The 23,994-nt window shown below is 40.8% G+C and overlaps 1 protein-coding gene across 1 annotated transcript; it reads right to left on the bottom strand.

Moving 5' to 3' along the window:
* Window positions 1-221: 221 nt before the first annotated feature.
* usp12b (ubiquitin specific peptidase 12b) lies at window positions 222-23,401 on the bottom strand. The gene is given in 12 exon segments (XM_071526504.1): window positions 222-356; window positions 8,123-8,201; window positions 9,957-10,154; window positions 13,356-13,439; window positions 13,675-13,751; window positions 15,210-15,284; window positions 15,350-15,377; window positions 15,379-15,508; window positions 16,401-16,530; window positions 17,840-17,923; window positions 18,564-18,644; window positions 23,263-23,401. Coding segments are annotated over 12 exon segments (1,116 nt in total). The 5' UTR covers window positions 23,311-23,401; the 3' UTR covers window positions 222-254.
* Window positions 23,402-23,994: the final 593 nt, after the last annotated feature.

Below are 23,994 nucleotides of genomic sequence, written 5' to 3'. Positions count from 1 at the left end.
GCGTGTTGCATTGTGGGTCGGGCCGGGACGGACGGAACGGTCGCAATCCAGGAGGCTGGCCGCGCTTCCTGCACACGTTCCGGGTCGATCCGAACGGCCGCTCCCGGCGCAAAGCTCCGCCTGCGGGAAATAAAGCCTGGATACTTATATAGGGGCGTAGCGGGCGGAGCCTGTGGCAGCCTTAAGCCCCTTCCCCCCCCCCTCCCCCCTCTGTTGAGTGACAGTCCGTTGGGGCGCTTCCCGCCGGCTGGTTTTCAGTCTCTGGACTGGTAGAACAGGATGTATCCTGACTCTGAGTTCTTGGAAATGTCCGATGTGAGACCGTAGAACTCCTCGATCGCCTGCGCGTCGATTTTCTGGAAGTGGTGGAAGAAAAGAAGATAAAGGTTGGATTTTATTTTATTTGAAAGGGTTCTCACACAGGTCTTCAGTCAAATTCCATTACTTTGTTTGGACTAGGGATTCACATTTTGTCGATTTTCACTCAAGTTATCGATCAAATATCGATGTTCATTCGACTTAACAGACAATAATAACAGACAATAATTGAATCATCAATTTTTCTTGAACATCCCTAGTCTGGACTAATCCATCACATATAGCATGGTTTACATGGTATGTTTGAATAAAAATTACTTTAGTTACCTTAAGTGGTAACACTTTACATTAAGGGTCACTAAGTTATGGGTTAGTTAATGCTTAATAAGCATTAACTAACTCTTTATTAACAATGAACTAATGTGTCTGGTAATCATTTACTAATGGTGTTCATGTTAACTAAGGTATTAATTTATACATTATTTAATAGTCATCTTTATAAACTATTAAATAATGTATAAATTAATAACTTAGTTAACATGAACACCATTAGTAAATTACACATTAGTTAACTGTTAATTAAGGGTTAGTTAATGCTTATTAAGCATTAACTAACCTTTAACTAAGTGACCCTTATTGTAAAGTGTTACCCATTCAGTTGTGAAACATTACGTTAATGGTATTTTTTGTTAAGTAGCCGATTTGACCTCATTCTTTGACAAACTACTACTGTCACTTCTGTAATTAGAAAATGTCTAATTTGAGTTATTATTCCTTCAACAGCTCTACCAGCAGCCATTCTCCATGTTAACCCATTGAAAAAGAAAACTATGAACAAATTAACATTTTCAAAACATTCTGGACACAACTTTTCCAGGCCTGAAAAAAACAAATATCAGACTTCATGATGTGTACAGGTTTATATGACCTTAGTAACGCTGCGTATATTGCGGGACTTTGCGGAGGCTTGGGCATAAAGGGCCTGTTAGCACTGAATCAAATCTTTCCCTCTGACTCCCTCTTGTATTGTTGAACCTTGTTGCATAACTGTTACACACGGAGTCTCTTTCCATCTGCTGCTAAATCTCCATTTAAAATCGAGTATGTGTTGACAAGAAAGTGCTGAAAACTGAAACTGACAACTGTTTCTTATTTTGGCGTATCAGTTTTTTCAGCAGAGAGAAAGAGAGACAGAGAGAGGGAGAGAGAGAGAGAGAGACAGAGAGAGAGAGAGAGAGAGAGAGAGAGAGAGAGAGGAGGGAGAGACTGAACACACTTGAGGATTGGTGGTGAAAGAAAGAGCGATGGCCAGAACTTTAACTTTAGAGTCGAGAGAGAGAGAAATAGACAAAGAGAAAAAGAGAATGAGGAAACCATGAGCGATAGAAAGATAGATTTAGTCAAAAGAAAGACTGCAAGAACGAGAGCGAGGGCGCAATGCAGCGATAGAGACAGACAGGGAGAGAGAGAGAGAGACAGAGAGAGAGAGAGAATGAATCTCTGCCAACCGCATGAAATGATAAGTTAGTATTTCTGCTCTGCAAACTCAGCGGAATCTTCCAGAACTCGGCCAGCTTCTGTCCGCCGGACCAGATGTTAGACCGGGCCCCCGTCCCATTGTAGTAGAAAAAACACACCGATCGCTTTTAAACACCGAGCCTCGATGGTTCTGATTGAGCGGTGTTTCCTCTGTAGTCGCACAGCAAGATCGCTACTAAAACTGCTAGAGAAGATGGAAGTAAGTTAAGTAGCAATAAATCCCTCTGAAAGGCAAAGAAATGTGTCTCTAATGTGTTGATTTTATGTTTTATTGTGCTCAGCTAGAACTATTACTGCACTGGAGCCAAAACAATGACAGAGGTGGACCCAAAATTAAAATGCATACAACTACAGAAGAAATATAATGTAGAGTTTCATATAGAAAATGCCAATGTAAAGAATGGCCCATATGGAAATGCTTTATAAGAAATCTAGTGGGAATCTACTGTATGTATTCTACTGAAAATATAACTCATAACTGATTAAATGTAGGGTTAAATGGTGATTTTTTATTTATTTTTTTACGTCATGCCAGTAATATCAATGGAATTAATGGTGTAAGCAGTGGTGGAAAAAGTACTCAAATCCTTTACTTGAGTAAAAGTAGCAATACCATGATGGAAAAATACTTCACTAAAAGTAAAAGTTCTGCATTCAAACGTTTACTTAAGTAAAAGTAGAGAAGTATTAGCAGTAAAATGTACTACTCAAGTATCAAAAGTAAAAGTCCTCATTCTTTCAGAGTTAAATTATAGATGCATTAACCTGTCAGAAGTATTTTAATGTTGTTAAATATTTTAACTGCTCCATGTACTGTTGGGGAGTTTAAACTCTAACAATGCAACATATTTTATGAGCTTATCGTATGTTTTGTGTGCAAAACCTTATTCTGCAAAGTAACTAGTAACTCCAGCTGTCAGATAAATGTAGTGGAGGAAAAAGTACAAGATTTCCCACTGAAGTGTAGTGGAGGAAAAGTAGAAAGTGTAAACGTACTTTGTTACTTTCCACCTATTATACAGATTACGGTACAACAAACCCTGGAGTTCTGTACACAGTTCAGTTTAGTGCTGATGGGTTGACTGCTGTTTCTTTTGGTAAGAGGGAAGAAAAATAATTCTTGGCTGGCTGCTTGTTTTGGCCGCAGCTGAAACACTCCGGCATGCCGAGGCTTTGGCCGCTCTACTGTGAATAGATCTACTGAATAGATACACCATGCTTTTGGCTAATACTGTATACTAATAATGATATACTTGCCATATACTTCAGTATGTAGCAGGGTTTGAAACAGGGCTGAGCGATGTATCGTATAATATCGATATCGTGATATGAGACTAGATATCATCTGTGGTTTTGGTTATGGTAATATTGTTCACCTCGTCCTGGTCTTAAAGGCTGTGTTACAGTAAAGTGATACAATTTTCTGAACTTATCAGCCAGTTCTGGCTTTTCAAAATGTTCTTGTGTGTGCTATGAAAGCACAAATACCTCTGTCCTATCTGAATTTAATCCCTGTAATTATTGTTTCATTGCTTTTTAAAATCAGCAGTATTCTGCTTTTATTTTGACTGTCAAAGCACTTTGTAAACTCTTTTAAAGGTGCTACATAAATATAGTTGTTATTATTATTATTCATCCCCAAAATATTGTCACATTATTGATATTGAGGTATTCGGTTGAGAGGAGAGGAGGAGAGGAGACTAGGAGAGGAGAGGAGAGGAGAGGACAGGAGACAAGGAGAGGAGATGAGGAGAGGAGGAGAGGAGAGGAGACAAGGAGAGGAGAGGAGGAGAGGAGAGGAGAGTAGAGGAGAGGAGAGGAGGAGAGGAGACAAGGAGAGGAGAGGAGAGGAGAGGAGAGGAGAGGAGAGGAGAGAAGACAAGGAGCGGAGAGGAGGAGAATAGGAAAGGAGAGTTATTATTATTATTCATCCCCAAAATATTGTCACATTATCGATATTGAGGTATTTGGTCTAAAATATTGCCATATTTGATTTTGTCGATATCGGCTGAAGTTTTATCTACCAGATCATCCACTTTCCCAGGTGACTAATCGTTGTTTGGAGGTTCGTGTCTCCTTTAAAAAACTGTCTTCAGATGTTGAGACAGTGAGCCGGTCGCTCGCTGTGACCGGAGGACAACAGTTTCCTGCCCAGGCTCAGGATACTAAGCACTGTGGGTATTCTTTAATAAGATGAATTGATCCCCAATGGAAAACTGGGTCACTGCAGCAGCAAAGGAAAGAGGAGTAGAACTGGAGAAAACACGGTAAAAAGATGTGAATAAAAAAGGTAATATCAGGCAAAATCGTTTACTACTCTTTACTATCCCACTACTATAATTGGAGAGCGGTTTGTGTGTTTGTGTGTCCCGAGAGGAGAGACAAGGACAGGAGAGGAGAGAAGAGGAGAGAGGAGAGAGGAGAGGGGAGAGGGGAGAGGAGGAGAGGAAAGGAGAGGAGAGGAGAGGACAGGCGACAAGGAGAGGAGATGAGGAGAGGAGGAGAGGAAAGGAGAGGAGAGGAGAGGAGAGGAGAGGAGAGGAGAGGAGACAAGGAGAGGAGATGAGGAGAGGAGGAGAGGAGAGGAGAGGAGAGGAGAGGAGAGGAGAGGAGACAAGGAGAGGAGATGAGGAGAGGAGGAGAGGAAAGGAGAGGAGAGGAGGAGAGGAGACAAAAGGAGAGGAGAGGAGGAGAGGAGAGGAGACAAAAGGAGAGGAGAGGAGAGGAGAGGAGACAAGGAGAGGAGGAGAGGAGGAGGTTATAAATTCTAGTTATATGAATTGTTGCATCTCTGACTGTTCACATAACAGCTGAACTGCTGTGTGGACAGTGGCACGCTGAGAGCGGAGCTGGGAAACAGCTCAACAGACGCTGTAAAGATGTCAGACTGTGCTGCCGGGGTTTCACTCATCAGCTACAGGCAGATGATGTCATACAGATGAGACGGGCTGCACAGAGAGAAACAGCAGACCGGTGTTGAGTCACGATAAATAAAACTTCAATACTACACTACCAGTCAAAAGTTTAGACACACACATTTTTCTTCATTTTTACTATTTTCCACATTTTAGAATAACAGTAAAGGCATCAAAACTATGAAATAACACAAATGGAATTATGCAGTGGACCAAAAAAAAGTGTTAAACAAATCAAAACTATCTTTTATTTTAGATTCTTTAAAGCAGCCGCCCTTTGCCTTGATGGAAAGGCAAAGGCTTTGGAAAGAAATTCATAGGATCAACTTCACTATTTATATTTGTCTAAGAAACAAATTTCAAACATTTAAGCAGAAGCCTTTAGATCAAAATGACTTTAAGAGAATGAAAAACAGAACATTCAATCAGGTGTGTTCAAACGTTTGACTGGTAGTGCACTTCCCGTGCCTTTGTGAAAGATTGAAATCGATATTTCATTTATAAAACGGTCGATGTGTTCTGCAAGATGAAAACTGCATTTCAGCGTCACCTTCTTGCAGACTGGAATAGTTAAGAGAAGAAAGGAGGAGGATTGGAACAGATAGAGAGGCGGTCTGGCTCAAACAAAGTCGAAGTCAGACAGCTGAAAACACGATAGCAGCATCAAACAATCCTCCGAGTCTTGAACCGAGTCCCGGTCCGCCTAAACCGGTTGGCAAGCCGCTGCCAGGACCAAAACACGGAGCCATTTACCCAACAGGGCCGACAAAGACAAACACCAACTGACATCAAAACTTGATATATTTATGTTGTTATTTGTATTCACAGCTGAGCTCAATATTTATATGTATTGTTCAAGTCATAGATTTTCATGTTGAAGCCTTTTTTGTGGCTGTTTGTGACAGTTTGCTTGATGGTTTTTCTTGTTTTCTGTGGCATCGTAGTAGCGTTGGGTTAATTTCTCAGATATTAAATATTAGTTTTGGCACTGAAGTCAATATTCTGGCATCATGACAACAATAGGAGAGACTAGAAAAGTTGCATTGGTACAGAAGAAGTTGCTGTAGCAGTAGATGATTGATTAGCTGGTAGTTGATTGTTTTAGGACTCTTTCCGTTGTTCCTTTCTCTTCCTGCATCTGTCTCTCTCTCTTTCCTTCTTATCACTATCTCTCTCTCTCACTGTTTTCTGAGACAGTCTCAAACTTATATTTTTTCATATATAACTCTGTGAAGAAAAAACATAATTTTTGCACACCTAAATGTCTTTGAGTGACAGCAGGTTGGTTTAAGAGGACAAAAACCAAAAAAAGGCAGATACTGAGAAAGAAATATAATCCCACACACTGACTACACTTGCCGGATAATTTGATACAAAGTTTCGGTCAATAGCTCTCCCTGATGAAAGAGACCCTCGATTTCAGTTGGATGACCTGGATCAATAAAGCTTAAACTAAAGAAAGTAGAGGGCGAGGGTGAGCATGCAAAGTGAGGTTGAGAGGGAGAAAGTCAGGGGAAAAAGAGAGAGAGGAAGAAAGCAGCAAAACATATTCTCATTCCAGATTTTCTCCACAAGCCCCCGGGCTAATCCTGCTCTCTAATCTAAAGCAGGTATCCCCTTTTTCTTCTCTCCCTTTCTCCCCCCTTCCTCCATTATCTCCCTCCATCTCTCCTCCCCTCTCCATCTTTATCCTTCCACCCTTCCCTTCCTCCATCTTCCACCTTGCTCCTTCCCTCTTCATCTTTCTCCACCTTTTCCTCCCTCCATCTTCAGCACTCCCTTTCCTCCTTCCCTCTCTCTCTCTCTCACCCCAATCTCTAATTCCTAATAAACTCCTCATTATTCAGGGGAAGTTGAGGTATCTAGGTCGGCCCGTTGTAGGAACTCCAGACACAACATTCGGGAGCGCCAGGATCTTATACCGCGCGTCTGGAATGACGGCTGCCTGAAATTCCTGGCTGGCCGGGGCAAGACTGGAAACTTGCGGATGAGACCCAGTAGAAAGTTAAAGACGGCTGATCGGGATTTGAGGATTTTGGTTGATGCTCAGTCTGATGTATGTCGACAGCGGCAGGGCAGTATTTCTGTCCGCATTGACAAATATCACAAAATGCGAAACGACAAAAACGGAGGTACAACAACACAAAATGTATGTATCGAGACTGAATAACAACATTTTCCATTGTTTTCCAGGCTTTCAAGAAGTTCACCCAATTTTTCAAGACCTAAAATTATCAAATGAACTTTCCATACTTTTCCAGACTTTGCAGACCTAAGCTGATATCAATCCCTGATTTTGGGCTCTTGGCGGCTCCTGTTTAATAATTACCGTATTTCCTCTAATAGTGGCCGGAAGTCAATTAAAAGCCGGGTCTCCGATAATGGCCGGGGCCGTGGTCGACACAAACAAATAAAGGCCGGCCCCAAATACAGGCCGGGGAAAAAAACAAAGGAAAAAACAACGGTGGATACCGGTAAACTCCTGGTGCCTGTTATATAATGTAACTGTAGTTTGTAGTAACGTACAAGTGCCACAAGATGGCAGTATGCCACAAGACGGCTCGGCCGGTGGAAGTCTCTGGAGCATATGCCGTCGTCGATTACCGTAATTATCGGTAATGCGTTGCAGTAACAAAAAAACGGCTACCTAACGAACCCCAACAGAAGCAGATCAGAAAACAAGGAGGCTTCGTACTAAAATAGGAGCAAATATACTTATCAAACAGAGGGAATTAGAAATAAAGGCCTGTCTCTAATATAAGCCTGCTTCCAATAAAGCCTGGTACCCTCTGCAGTTGAGGTAAATAAAGGCCTGGGCCAATATTAGAGGACATACGGTATACACATAGCCAAGGTGAGGTGAGGGGCTGGGTAAGTCACAGTAGAAAAGCGTAAAGCCTACACTCTAGGAAGTAAGGACTAAGCAATGTGCTATTGCAACTATACAATGTAATGCATCTGTAACAAAATGATGCAGCATTAACACATTCTCTCATTTGAAAAGAATAAACTTCTGTCTGAGAGCATTCAAATGAATGAGTGGGATCCCGACTTTAGGTTGAAATGCATGTCAGAGAATTTGATGTGTCATGGCCAAGCTAATGCAGTAAAGACTTTGGGTCTTCACTGAGGAAAGAAAAATGCATCCAAACGTTCACATTTTGATTTAACAAACACTATGGGAAGTCAAATTTAACTCTAGTTCTCTTCAGACACAAAAGGTTTCTGCATTGGCCTTTCAGCTTCAAGGCAAAATGTCACAGAGTAATGTCTGAAGGGAAAGCAGTGCTGTTCTCTGTGATGTGGTCCTCGAAAAAAGAAAAAAATAGAAGAAAGTAAAGGTTTCTCACCTCTACGATGTCGTCGTCAAACAGCAGCCAGAAGCCGTGGCTCTTGACGATGGTGATGTAGTGCCCACGGTTTGGACCACTGTGGAGAGACATGAGAGAAAAAACTGAGACACAATATGGCGATAACACCTGAGAGGTATTGCACACAAACACATTGACACCTGCCACAGCCTACGGCCACTTTTTAAGGTTTGTAGGTGCGAACAGCAACTGGATAACATGATAACAGTGAAGAAAGTACCGCAAGTGAGAATGTAAACACTGATCCTGCTTCTGAGGCGACTTTAATGGAAATCGAGGGAATAACTGCTCCAAAAACAGAGCAGGATTTAGTGTTAAACGTTTTGATTCAGGAAGAGATGATTTGGGTGATTTGGTTTTGGGTCTTAACTGGAATTCAGTTCACCAGTTGGTCCTGCTGGCACTAGAAGAGATGGGTGGTTGTCACCCTACTGGCTAGAAGATTAATCTTGACCAATTGGAAATCAACTGTATCTCCTTCTCATACCCACTGGATAAGAGACATCCTTTATTTTCTTAGATTGGAAAAAATCAGACTTTCATTAAGTGGCTCCTCCAATAAGTTTGGCAATCAATATTGCGTTTGTTGTGGCGTGGGTGATATGCTGCTGTACTGTCTATTACTGACACGGTTTACTACTAGCTGACTGTTTTAGTTTTCTCAGTCTTTGTAAGCTGTTTTGGTGTTTAGCAATATGTTAATTGTCACTGTTTTAAAACGTCTTTTTATAGAAGAAATATGTACCTTTTTACTTTTTATAAAAGCTCTGATGACACAATTGTATGTTCTTGCAAAACCCAATAAACAAAGTTTAAAAAAAAAAAAAAGAAGAAGAGATGGGTGGAGAGACGTTCATTCTTAAAGTAATACTGTTAAACCAAGAGTAGCACCAGCTACACCCAAGAGAGACTGAGATATTCAAAATGTACACGCTACGCAAAAAATACCTTTTAGTGCTATACCTAATTTGTGTCTCACGTGATTAACGGAGCCATCGCTCTGATTGGAATATGCTGGAACATGAGGAGAGCAACTCGTCGGATTACATCCAACTCATTTGCTGGCTGAAGACGACTGGCCAGTGACTAATGACTTGCACACGCTTGTTTACACACCAGCTGACGTCAGGAAATAGTTCGTTCCAAACCGCTGAATCACCTGAACTGAACTGAAAATTTTAGTTTGGCTGACAGTGATTCAGGAGGCTGGATCCAGGAAACATTTGATGCAACCTTTATCTGAGAAAAACTACCTTGATTGCATGATACACGATTTTTTTTACCTCCATCAACAAAGGTGGAAGAAGGTTGTCTTCACCCGTCTGTTTTTCTGTTTATAAGCAAAATATCTCAAAAGGTTACAAACAGATTTGGACGAAATTTGATGGACAGATGGCCCAAGGATCAGTTTATTAGATTTTGGTGTTGATCCGGATATGGGATTTCTACCATTAGACAATTTTCGTTTTTTAGCCATAATTATTATGCTGCGTTCATGCACTGGTGAGAAAGTCCGACATCCAAGTGGACTTCCAAGTCGGCTGCTAAACAGCGTTGCAGTCACATGCTGTTTGGTCAGAAAACTAAACTTAGAAGACAAAAAATAAACAGATAAAAAGATATAAACTGTTATGGACACTGCAGCTTTGCAAGTTGGAGAATTGCTCAGCGTTGACGGAGGTTTACGCTCTACTGAGTCCCTTCTAGGTTAGGAATATGTCTATTATATGAAAATGGATGCGTCTTGGGGCACCTAAAGCACTTGACGCTGAAATAAAACCGAATCAAATCAGTAAAAAAAAAAATCACCAACCTGCCACAGTGTACGACGACGGCCACCAGGTCGTACATGCGGTCGGGGTTGGTGGCGTCCCCGGACGTGTTGAAGAGGCGGAGCTCCAGGGGGAAGACGACGCGATAGGACAGTTTGGTGTAGCGGTGCAGCTGGTCCATGTATTTAAAGCGCTTCAGGTGGAGGGCGAGGATCATGGGGAGCTTCTTTACCCTCATCCTGGAAAAAGACAGGAGGACAGAGAGAGAGAGAGAGAGAGAGAGAGAGAGAGACGTTTTTAATGGTCTAAGTGGTTTTAATGGTGTTGTTGGTGATTTCTTTAAACTTTAATATGAAAAAGCACTAAGTCAGTGGTTCTCAACGTGTGGTCCGGGGACCACCAGGGGTCCTTGAGGGGATTCCAGGGGGTCCCCAGCAAACTGATGAATTGTTAAACTTCACCATTATTTCATTTACAAGAAGTTAACACAGTTAGAGAATGTAGAAGAATGACTGTTTTGATCATAGTTTCTCTGTTATCTCTCTACCTACAACGCAGACAGTCATGGAGTCCTGGACACAATCATGTCTAACAATAAAAAATATTCTCAGATTTGGGTGTCACCTAATGGGGGTCCGTGGCTCTAATGTGGACTAAATTAGGGGTCCTTGATATGAAAAAGGTTGAGAATCACTGCACTAAGCGACACATCAGAATACAACAGAGCAAAACTGAACCGAACTGAAGTCAACTGAAGTGAGAGGAATTGTGCGTTTGATCTCGACGGTAAAACAAGAACAAAGTAAAACAAAAATATTCCAGTACAAGAGCGTTTTAGACAATGGAGAAATGACGACAACACGACATGAGAAGGAAAGACCAAAAAAAAAACAAAACAAAAAAACAGAGTGAGGCCTAGAAGTCCAGTAGAAAAATATCCGGAGGGGGAGTAGAAGCAGAAAAGGAGGCACAGCGATGGCAATTCAGCCCCCGACAGAAGCTCTCGCGGACTAAAAGCTTTTCACGTTGCCGCCCATTATGTTTCCACCCCCCCCCCCCCCCCGGCTAGCACCCACCCACACCCGCGGACTCAAGTGTGTTTTTCAGACGCTGTGTGTTCCTCCACCTCTGGCTCGCACTCTGGCACTTAAAGCAAACATCCGCCCTGGGATCCTCTTACGCTGCGATACATCAATCTGTTGTCCGATGTCCGATGCCTTCCAGGAGTTATTTTGCGATGAAGTAATGCGGCTATTTTTTTTGTTGGGATCCAATTTCATCTCAACCCGCATCTACTTCAGAGAGAGTGATTTTCGGCGTTTCTCAAAATCAATTTCGACAACCGTCCCCCCCCAAAACTCCAACCTGTCTCGCTGCTGCATTGCATTCTGGTCTCTCTCCTGCTCCTGTAGGTGGAGAAACTGGTCTCTCTCTCCTCTTCTACGATGGATTTCTCCCTGTGTGATTGTTGAACGTCTCTCGGTGCAAAAATGGCGGCTCTAGAAAGAAGCCCTCGCTCTTTGATTCTGAGGGACTGACACCAAAACCTGATGTTTACCACTGATGTTTTACATCCTGAAACATTTTCTCATATCAAACTCAACTGTAGCTGCTGCTGGAAAACCCGTCACATCGTCTGTGTTTTGCCCGTTATCCCCAGGAATAAGGAAAATACACCACAAAACAACAAAACGAACTCAGGACTCACAAGGCACATCGCCACTAGCTATTCTTTAACAGTGTTGAAGGGTTTTCGCATGGATTTTTCCTTTAAAAAGGCTCCCAAAACGGTGAACGGCATATGTGTGTATGTGTACATTTACAGTATACATACAAGTCATGCAAGAGAGTGGAAAGAGAGAGATTTTTCATTTCTTTTTGATCATTTCCGATTGCAGTTTGAAAACGCGGCACCTTCATTCGTGTAAAAAAAAAAAAAAAAGCCGATAAAAGGCCCGTCACTTTACATAAACCTGCAGGACCGCACTGCTGCGGTAATGACAGGCACACGGGCCTCAGCTTAAGTTAAAACACCCTTAATGCACTTCTCGGCATGCAACAGGAAAGAGCCCATTGGTTGCTATGGTAATAGTAGATGTGGTTTTGAGGGTACGGTACAAACTCTAACCATATTTGTCTGCTTAAAAAAAAAAAAAAAAAAAAAAAGCTTTCGGACAGCCGTGCCACTCCGAAGCTCTGCAGGTGAAACTCTCGGTGAGATGTGCGGCAGTTTAGACGACCAAAAAAGACGGTGCGAAATCAATTAAAATGTTCCCCGGCAACAAGATGCCTCTGAGTGGTTTAAGCAACAATGTTCATTCAATCAGCTGTGCCAAAAAGATGCTCTGTGCGTCGCTGCTTTTAAAAAGGTCTTGATCAGTGTCTGAAATTCACCTAAACAAGACAAAATAGCTGCCAAGATTCATTTTTACCAGGCAAAATAATTACATGTTTCTCTGTCTTGGTCTTTACTTTTTTTCTTTTTGGCGACACCTGGTCACACCTGCTATGTGCCGCCTTATGGGAATAAACGTACATTTTGTCACTGTTTTGCTTTGATTTGATTGGCTCACAGTCAGAGAGAGTGTACGTGTGTGCTGATTACTATGGGGGGAATTTAAGTTCATTTTAAAGGATCGAGAAAATAGTACCTTTGGTCGATGTGATTGCTCCTAAATTTTCACTGAAGTCGTTTTAGAAAATTGTACCTGTTTATGCATCATAACTGGATTTTTGTCCTTGACCTTGTATTGCATATTAACTGGATACTGTGTTCTCTCGTTTGCAGTGTGTGACAGTTGTATTTGTCTGTTTGTATTGTTTATGTCTATTGTTGTAACAATGTTCATGCTGCTCTCTTGGCCAGGTCACTCTTGAAAAAGAGATTTTAATCTCAATGAGACTTTTACGTGGTTAAATAAAGGATATATATATTTGGGGTACGGTGGTCAGCAGGCATACTAATGCCAAATGCTAATATCAAGAATGCCAATACCAAAGACTGTATATAACCGAGGCATTCATATGTTATCATCTCAAAAAGTTATCGGACAGTGTGACAAGTGGCTCTTATTGATTTATCCACCAAAATAATAAAGTCTTGAATCTTGAATCTTGAATCAAAAACAAATTTCAGCAGCAATTTCAGTGGTTGGAAATGTTGGACTCCGAGTCTTGCTGCATGCTGATCAACTTTTTGAGCAATTTCGAAGACCAATATTGCTTTCAGACTGTATTGGGAATTGCCAAATGGGACAAAAATCAACATGAGGTAACACGGCAACAAAGACACCGATGATGAAAAAATACTGTTTATCATAACTGTCTCCACAACGCTCATCTTCATCACCTCAACATGTTGATAGCGGTCATGGTGTCAAGTATAGATACTGAATTGCAGATATTGAACGTGTACGGCAGGAAGTGATGATGTCACCCACCTCTTCTGGGCTTCCTGTTTGCTGCGACACTGCTCACAGTAGTACTTGTATTCACTACATAACGTCTCTGTGTTACTGAAGCCCCTGTTGAATAGAGACACACACACACACACACACATTTACCAACACAGGGGTGTACTGTGCATCATGAACCATGGCTTAACAGTTTTTCTCAGAATAAAAAAAACATAGAGTCCAGAATAGATTTTTACTTTGCTCCCCACTTTTAATTTATTTCAATATAATAACTTTTAAATAAATTGTGATGATTTGATGGGGGGGGTCAACAGAGAAAACCCCCCAAAAAAACAATGTGTACCTGAGACAGTGTGTGATAGAAGTGTTCTGCTCCACGTCCACCGACAGATCCAGGAAGTCCTCGTCTTTACTGCTCACCTGCAACATAATTAAAGACATTCAAGGCCGTGTGGATCCTCTCATTCAAAAGGCAGAAAACAGTGGAGTGCAATATAACATGTTGATCAGGTGCAGCCCAAATCAGGTAGTTTAACAAAAGTTTAGAAACTCAAAATCTTTCTCTAGAGTTTTCTCAAAGTACCTCAGAACATTTGAACGTGGATGGGAACTTGCAGTTTGGTTCCCCTCTCACACTGGGATCATAATACGATCATAGTAAAACCTTGAGTCTGGTTCTCAAGGATCTGGATCACACCTACAGTTCAGTTTCTGTAGTCTGAACCATAGCGGAAAAGTTTACTTTGTCACATTTTTGTATTTGGTGCGTTTAGGTTTCACACAAGAGAACCAGGGCTTGTAAACAAAAGTCACATGGATTCATGAGTTTCATCCCACCAGGTTAGAGATTTTGGTGGCAAGGGGGTCAAAACATATCTGAATACAGTCCCCGTAACTTCTTCTGTGGTGTTCATACCAGTTAAGAACACATGAAGAAACAGCTGAATATGATCAGCGGCCCAGACTGCGGTTTGCCCATTTTGCTTCATTTTGTTACGCTGGGTTTCCAGTCGGGCCGGGCTGATGTGGTTGAAATCAATATCAGGGAAATCATGATACAAATATATATCATGATATGGATGTAAATAGGACTGCAACTAACGATTATTTTCATTGTCGATTAATCGATTAGTTGTTTGGTCTATAAAATGTCAGAAAATGGTGAAAAATGTGGATCAGTGTTTCCCAAAGCCCAAGATGACGTCCTCAAATGTCTTGTTTTGTCCACAACCCAAAGATATTCAGTTTACTGCCATAGAGGAGTAAAGAAACCAGAAAATATTCACATTTAAGAAGCTGGAATCAGAGAATTTTGACTTATTTTTCTTAAAAAATGACTCAAACCGATTAATCGATTATCAAAATAGTTGGCGATTAATTTAATAGTTGACGACTAATCGATTAATCGTTGCAGCTCTAGATGTAAATGAATGCAAAAACACATGTTAAATAATCAAATTGATGTTCATCGCACTGAACTGCATGGTAATGTTCAATGTGATGTCAAACAAACCCTGAAATTTTCAAATAATATTGTAAATAAAATGCTTCATATCTCATTTTGTCAGTTTTTAAATAAAATGTTCTTGTTATCAATTTAGACAAATTGTGTATCAAAAAAAATCTAAATATCTTATAGAAACCTACTTTCCATGTTGAGGAATGCCTGGCTATCAGATGTCAACATCCGTCTCCTTCTACCCATAAACCCTTGCGTTTTGTGGTCTTTTCCTGTATTCGGTTCAGAGGACTTGAGACTCACATTTTCGGTGTCACCCGAGTCCGAATGTCATCGTTCTCAATCCAAATCAAATCAAAACTAAAGAAGTAAACGCTCGAGTTTAAAAAAAATTAATAAATAAATAAAACAACACTCACAGCTTCACAGTTAAGGCAGCGCGTCTCGTTGGTCAGCGTGCCTTGGAAGATCTCATGGACCCAAGTCTGTTGCGTCTCCTTTCCTCCCTCCCCTTCTCCTCCCTCTCCTCCTCCACCTCCTCCTCCTCCTCCACTCCCACCTCCCCCTCCTCCTCCTCCTCCTCCTCCTCCGTTCTGCACCAGCTTTCCGTTCTGCTGTCGCTCCTGGCTCTTCTCCTCCTGGAGGAGATCGGCGATGGTGTTGAGGAGGTAGTTGAGGAACTCGTGGGCGTCCTGCTGCATGTAGTTGTCGAAAAGCTCTGAGAGGGAAAGACATACAAAAGGTGGAAAGACATATGAATATGTAGAAAGAGAGAAATAGAAGAGACAGAAATATATATATAGAAATAAAGATATAGAAAGGTAGAGAGAGAAATATACAGATGTACAGATAGAAAAATAAATAGATGGAAACAGGGACAGACAGGGAAGGAAGACGGGGTGAAGAAAAAGAGGACAGAAAATAAACAACTTTGGCGGATGTTGGAAAAGGAGGGGAAAAGAACCAATTAAGATCGTCTCCTCTTTTCCAGCTGTTTTCCGCTCCTGTCTTTCGCCCACAATTTTATTTCCTCAGCTGCGAGACGAACTTCTCAGCTGAGATGACACCACAAACCAAAATCTCTCTCTCTCTCTCTCTCTCTCTCTGAGAACTAAAAAAAAAAAAAAAAAAGCTGGCTTTAACAAATAAATTAAAGTAGAAATAAAAGTAAATACATTTTATTTCCTCAGCTGTGAGATGAACTTCTCAGCTGAGATGACACCACAAACCTTCCTCTTCCTCTCTTTTTTCTTCTTTGTCTCTCTCTCTCTCTCTCTCTGAGAAGAACTAAAAAAAAAAAAACTGGCTTTAACAAATAAATTAAAGTATAAATAAAAGTAAATACATTTTATTTCCTCAGCTGTGAGATGAACTTCTCAGCTGAGATGACACCACAAACCTTCCTCTTCCTCTCTTTTTTCTTCATTTGTCCTCTCTCTCTCTCGCACTTTCTAGCTGAGCTGTGAAGTCAAAAATCTCCAAAAATCTCCAAACATCTCCATTTGTCATCTATCTTTAACTTTAGGGTGAGGCAAAACGTCTCTGATGAGGTTAGTTTTAGGCTTTTGTGTCCTGTACCAGAGAGTAACATCCCTCTCTCCCCCCCTCACCATTTTCTTTCCTCAGCCGTGAGATGAACTTCTTGGGCGGGATGACTCCGACTTTCTTCTTCTGCGTGGCGATGCTGTTGAACAGGTCGGCCAGGCAGGTGAGGAGCGACTCCTTCCGGCGAGGCTGCACCTGGAGGGGGGGGGGGGGAACGGGACAGGCGGTGAGCAGACGTCCCCTGTCTTGGGACGACCGGTGTGTATATACATATATATATATATATAGAGAGAGAGAGAGAGAATAAATAACCGGGCCTGTCTAGTCGCCCCCTCTCTGATATATATAAAAATATACAGCCAGTCGGTGAGGTGAGGAGGCATCCAGAGAGAGTTTAGAAACAGCTCAGAGAAATAGAAAAGATACGTCCAATTCATCGAATCTCTGGGAGTGAAAAGATAAAGTCTTGATACCAGGCTTGGGCGATATCGAAAATTTTATATTGTGATGCTGTCCCGCCAAAATATCGCGATATATGGTATATTTTTACAGGTTTTTTCATTACTTTTTTTTATTTTAGTACTTCTAAATCACATCAAATTTCTAGGCTGTTAACAATAATAATAAGTCATTATTATTAATTGAGGGGGGTATTATTATTATTATTATTATTATTATTAGTTTTTTTTTTTTTTTTTCTCTCTTTATCCCTTTACTCCGCTTTTCCTTCTCTTTTCTTTTCAGTTTCTTTTAATATTATTTTACTTATTTTCCACTTTTCCCCCCTATTTCTTTAACAGTATTACTTTACCTATTGATTTGTCCATATTGTTTTGTTCTTTCTAAACTTTTTGGGGGGTTTTATTACACTATATTGTAATTATTTATGATTGTTATTAAGGGAGACACTCCATAAGCCCCTCGGGGTTTCTTTGGTCTTCCTTGCACATGTGCTTTATGATGTTGGTATACATTTTATGGATATTTTGATTGAATTACTCTTTTGTGCTAAATAAATAAAAAAAATAAAAAATAAAAATAATACTTTTTTTTTTTTTGGGGGGGGGGGGTATTCGATATTCATGAAATATCACAATAATCGATAACATTGAGTATTGGCCCAAGCCAACCTAATAAATGCAATAAGATAGTGATACCAGGTGAGTCCAGGCAAAAATGATTATCTGTTATTAATTTCATCTATTAAATTCCCTTCATTATTAATTAATCAAGGTGAGATGTAAAGGAAAGAGAAATGGTTAAAGGCTTTTGAAGTCTCTCTGAAGACAATTAACCCACAGATTGAACAAAAGTAGGTGCAACTCAATACTCCAACAGTTTTCCTAATATTTTGCTGGCTCAGTTCCTACTCTTTCATAAGTGCACACTCCTGTTTCAGGTATTAAAGTGCATTCTTTAAGTGTAAGCAGCCATTCCAGTGTGCAAACTTGGACTGGATTACTGCTGGTCGGTTGTAGCTGTGCCGTTTTCTCCCGGCTCTTACCTTGTACGCCAGAACCTTCTCCCTGAACGGTCGGCAGAAATACAGAGCCTGCAGCACCGAGTTACAGTAGCAGGTGTTGCCAAACTGGAAAAAGACACAGAGAGAACGAGAGAAACAGAGAGAGAGAGAGAGAATGGAGAAGAATGGACAACCCAAAGATATTCAGTTTACTGTCATAGAGGAGTAAAGAAACCAGAAAATTTTCACATTTAAGAAGCTGGAATCAGAGAATTTTGACTTATTTTTCTTAAAAAATGACTCAAACCGATGAATCGATTATCAAAATAGTTGGCGATTAATTTAATAGTTGACAACTAATCGATTAATCGTTGCAGCTCTATTAGACTAAGTGACAGGACACCAGTTTGAATCTGCCAGACCGGCTGGAAAATCTAAATCTAAAGAAAATCTAAAGAAAATCTAAAGAAAATCTAAAGAAAATCTAAAGAAAATCTAAAATCAATGAGCAAGTAAGCAAAAATGTGTGTAAATGTGCACCTGCATCTCTGTGAAGCGGTTTTGTATAGAAAGAGAGTGTGCATGCTCAGTAAAACCCTTCCCTGATTTAAAAAAAAAATTTCATAAATTCATAAAAATAGACATGTGGGACCGCTTGGAGCCGGCATTTTGGAAACCTCGATGATGACAACGAACGGTAAAAATACTTCCCTAGAACCACGATTCAGCTTGACGCCAAGATTTATTTCCCTTGACTGACACTTACATTGACCAATCCAAAGTAGTGCTCGTTAACGGGAAACTGTTCCGGTCCAATCTCCTTCTCCAAAGCAGAGGCATTGGCGCCCTGGAGGAGAGGAAGAGGAAGAAGAAGAAAAAGAAGAAGACGAAGAAGAAGAGGCATCAGTCAAAACTGTGAAATTCAACAGACTGCAGCACTCCCAGAGAGTAAAAACTGATGAGAATATATACAGTATACACATTTAGAGTTGTATTATTAATTATGTATGGTCATTTTTAATCATTATTACTTTGTACAGTGAGGAATCATAGAATAGTGGGTTTAGGGAAACTTCATTCATTTCATTTAGAATGTCAATTGCAGTTGAAAATAGTCAAGATGTGGATGTAAGATGCCAAAAGTGCAGTTAAAAATATTTTGTTCCTCAAATATTTGACACTAATTATCATGATTAATAATCTTGATCACAACAATCCCGTTAAAAACACTAGAAAAAAACACAAAAACTCTGTTGAAAAACCTTTCCTGCCCATTGTTTTCTGTTATTACTGTTCTATTTCCTCTCTTCTTTGTTGGTTTTGTCAATCATCTGTTTGTTATTGCTGTGTTTCCTGCTTCATATCCTTTACCTCTAATTGTTTATTTTTTTCTTAGTGGTTTTCTCTCACTCTCTGTTAGTCTCATTACCTCTTCATGTATATTTTAATAATCTGTAATGATAGTTTAATATATTTTGTGTTATAGGGGCACCTGTGAAATTCCCTTTGACTGAGACTAAATTTCTCTCCATTATGCATCAGACTGACTCAAGGTTGAGTGTGTGTGTGTGTGTGTGTGTGTGTGTGTAACACAGTGTTAATCTCAACACAAAATGAATGACTCAAATGCTTGTTGATGGAGGATTTTAGCAATTTCGTCAACAAAGACTATGAGGAGTAAATATTTTGTCTCATGACAATATTTGAGATAATTTGATTTTATCCTTGAAGTGACAAAAACATGCCAAAATGAAAAAACACAGCAGCAAACATTTTTCCACATTTTTGAAAGTTGTTCTGCTCTTTTTACTAAATCACAGTGATCCATTAAGAATTTTCTCCTCAACGTCTGTGCATGGAGCTGCTTTTCCCCTTCATCGTTTTTGAAAAAATGTCTTTCAATGTTTGAAAGGTTTGTAATACAAGTAAAGTTCCTGGCTATTGAGACCTTCAGTACAGTACACTGACATTATGGTTTTAATTAGCTGTGCTTGACTGATTAAATTGAATGTTTTTGACATTATTCTCACAAAAAAAGAGATATTCATTTTTATAAGACTGCGTGTAGAGTTTAAAAGCTGAAAAATAGGAAAATGTTGCAAATGTAATTACACTAAAAGAGTGGTGCAATTTTTCTCTATTCTAAGGCTGAGCTGTTGAAGTGGATTTATTTTTGTCGATGATAACGTAGCCTAATAGCTGACTAAAATAACAGATCATTTTGGTCAGTAAATAATTGGATTAAATTGAATCAAAAGGCCATGACTAAAATCTGACAAAATTTAAAGGCTATTTTCATCAAAAGACTCAATGGCTAAATTGAAAAATGCTGTGGAAATTAACACTGATGTAACGAGTCTTTCACAGGGGGAGAGAGAGAGAGAGAGATACAGAGAGAGATACAGAGAGAGATACAGAGAGAGAGGAGGGGATGTTGATGATGATGCAGCTTTTTCCATCAGTGAATTTCCGTATGAATGAGATAGCTACATAAAGGCAAGTCACACCATTGTTACTCATAACACTGCAGACAATATGAAGTCAACAAGCAGCAGGAAGACGCAAGTGTAGCTCCGGTTATTTATCTGGCGACAACATGGCCTTCAAACAGCAGAAGGCTGCGAACAAAGAAGGAACACACAAAGAGCTCTCTGTCATCAGAAAACAACACAGCACAGTGGAAGGCACACATCTGTCTGAATATCTTTCTGAAGAGAGAGAGGGAGAGAGGGAGAGAGAGGGAGAGAGGGAGAGAAAGAGAGTGTGAATTCACTTTCAATTTATTCAATTTACACTGTAAACTGCAACTCGTCTGTTTATGATTTCCAAAGGTTGCAAAACCTTTGGTATGAGAAAGTTGTCATGATTTCGGTATGACAACTTTCTCATACCAAAGGTTTTGCAACACTGGATTTTTTTAAGAAAATCCTCTTCCTGATTTGACTGAATTGAAAGTGAATCAAACCCAATCCGTCTCTTTGTGAACTCTGTGCAGAGCAGCTTTAAAAACTGTTTTATCCACCAGCCACAGTGGAAACTAGATTCAATTAAACTAAATTAGGCCTATTGGCTATTATGATAATCTCCATTATTTTGCTAGATATTGTTTTCATGATTATCAGTCTTGATGATCTGGTGAACAAAATTATTTTGCTGCACTTCTGGCATCTTGACTATTTTCAACTGCAGACATACACTACACATCACTCTTTTTTATTTTTACTATTTTCCACATTTTATAATAATATTAAAGACATCAAAACTATGAAATAACACAAATGGAATTATGCAGTGACCAAAAAAGTGTTAAACAAATCAAAACTATCTTATATTTTAACTAAATATTAGAGTCTTTAAAGCAGCCGCCCTTTGCCTTGATGGAGGCTCTGGAAAGAAATTCCTACATAGGATCAACTTCACTATTTATATTTGTCTAAGAAGCACATTTCAAGCATTTAAGCAGAAGCCTTTAGATCAAAATGGCTTCAAGATAATGAAAAACATAGAACATTCAATCAGGTGTGACCAACCTTTGGACTGGTCGTGTGCAGTAATAAATGAAACGCAATACTTCAATTTTGCCAGTGTGCCACTATCCTAAGCTTACCAACTGTGGAAACCAAAAACTGTGATGTGCAACTGAACACAATCAATTGGACAACCCTCTACTCTTGACTTTCACTACTCCACCAGCCAAATTGATTTTTATTGAAACAGAAAACACCTTCCGGGCAGCGACCGGTCGGCTGCCAGAGCGGCGAGTCGACGGGACAAAAACCTGTCAGCCGCGGCTACGGTTTAGTCCAACGGGTTATGTGGCCTGGTGTGTGGTCTCCACAACGGTATGCATAAACCACCAGCAGCACTGGCTAAGTAAGTACTTATAGCTTTCAGCATCCACACACACACACACACACGCACACACACAAGGCAGCAAATTAAAAAGACCGCAGCAGATTTCTCCGTGGCATCTGCCTCGCCGTCTGTCAGCGCTGAAAGGTGCAGCGGTTAGAAACAGGATAAGTTACAGTCGGTGCCAAGTTAATCTTCTAGCTTAAAGCTCTTTCAGCTCTCCTGCCTGCCTGAGTAACTTAGCTACGCCGCAAAAAAAATAAACAAAGACGGAACAGAGCTGTCACTTGTCAGATTTCGGCAGGAGCGAGACGCGAGCCAGTGAGGCCGAGTTGTTACAGTCGTCTTGTTATTGTCTAACCTGCCTCGCTTTGATTTCTCTGGCTGTACGGGCAAGCAGGGCGGCCTAGTGGTCACACAGATCGTCCCCTGGGTTCAAGCGCCCGATGTCGGTGCGAATCCAGCGTCCCCGAGCAAGGCACCGAAGCCCGACCAGCCTCCGGGGTGGCTGTTCTGTAACTGACCCTGACCTCTGACCTCCCTGTGTGGAGGGAGGGGCACGAGAAAAGAGAAATTCCCTATGGAGCTCACTAAAGTGTCACTTAGATAGCTGAAGATTTACTTCCTTGAAAAGCATTATGTGTGGAGAGCAGAATTCACACTTAGCAGGGTACAAAAAGTAATAAATTACGCAGAGATAATTGTTTAAACTGCAAAGAGGAAAAACAAATGAACACAATTAAGCATTCAAGCCATTGCCAGTGTCTAAAAGCATCAGGTTTGTCCGCATCTAAACAGTTTCCATCCAGTTGCCTACTATCTACCCTCAACACCTTAGTATAATACCAAGAACAGAGGTTTCCACAGGCTAAAACCTGACCACTATGTGCCAGAGAGAGGCTGCACTTGTTTGATAAGCAAAACCTAAATATCAGCTCCATTCAGCAGAATCATTCAGGGTGTTTCCTCTGACAACTGTGACAGGAAACGGAAACAGCTTCTGTTGAATTTCTCCATCAACGCATCAATTAAAAAGGAGCACAACAATGTCAGTTGGCTGAGTTGTTTTCAACCACTGACCCTGCAGATGTTTCGCAATTTACTCATCTTTGACACGCGCATTACATCACTAAAAACTAGTTGTAACAAAGACATATACTGGGGTTATTCAGCTGCCAATAAAGACCAGAGAGCAAACAACTTTATCCAAACAACTGTGTGTCCGAGTCTGACAGACAGGAGGTGGCTAACGTGGGGCTAGCAGGCTAAGCTAGCTAGCTTTCTACCCTTGGTCAACCCTGCCCTTCTCCTCGCATAAACAAACAACAAGCAATCCTACGCTAGCTAACTGGCTATCTATGTACCAAGACTGGTTTGTACATAATAACACCCTCGTAGTAAACCGTACCGTGTTAACTACGAGGCTGGAGAGCTAGCTGCCGTTAACATGCTAAACTGGACAACTTTCTGGAAATCCTGTATTATCATGTTGCCCTGTGAGGTTAGCGCACGGGCTAGCAGACAAGCTAGCTTAGCCTAGCGTCCTAGCTAACTCGTCCAGGCAGCAGACAGAGCAGCAGCGTAAAACCTGGACCCAAATCTCAGTTTCATACCATCGTACAAATCGAGGCGATCTTTCGGACTGTCATCAGTATTTCCATCCGTAAGCCGCCATATTGGACCGAACCCCGATGTTGAAATGATCAGAGCCGATGCGGCTGCAGAGTTCCGGGAGAACCTTCTGCCTGTCTGTCACTACTTGTGTCAAGTCAGACAGAATAAAATATACACCTTCCGGTCATGTATTTCAAAATAAAATCCTCATTGAATAAACTTTACATAAGGCACTCATTTTAGTATTCATTTTACAAATATGGTTTCACCCCATACCTAATGACTCAACTGCGTATTTGATTTGACGTTTGTTGTTACAACACGATTGTTAATTAATCTTTGTTTTATTTTTATTTTGAAGGCAAATCACCTGTCTTCCGGTATTATTCTAGGTTACTGTGGTTGACTTTACACAGCCTTCGTCCATCCAGCCACGGGAAACGGACGAGGGAGTGTCGCCGACGTACAACTCCGATGTACTGGGTTTGCTCGATTCGTTTCACGGAGCCGCGGTGCGTGGGCGGTGCTTCGCGTTGCTAACCGCATTAGAACCGTCTGCGTGTTCATCCTGCATTTACTGTAAACCAAAACGAGCAACCCCAAAGTGGACAGTCTTTACCGGGTTACTTTCTGGGCTCGGTCGCGCTGTGTCCGGACGAGAACGAGGCTCTGAGGTTAAAAACAAACACGCCGTTACTGGCCGGATGAGTTATAACAACCATACAAGGGGG

This window comes from Centroberyx affinis, unplaced genomic scaffold (assembly GCF_046629955.1).
Source record: "Centroberyx affinis isolate AG114_WGS23_722 - 3 ecotype Tasmania unplaced genomic scaffold, CSIRO-AGI_Caff_v1 ptg001416l_1, whole genome shotgun sequence".
NCBI classification, from domain to species: Eukaryota; Metazoa; Chordata; class Actinopteri; order Beryciformes; family Berycidae; genus Centroberyx; species Centroberyx affinis.
Note: the sequence above shows the minus strand (reverse complement) of the source record. Positions and strands in the feature narration are given on the sequence as shown.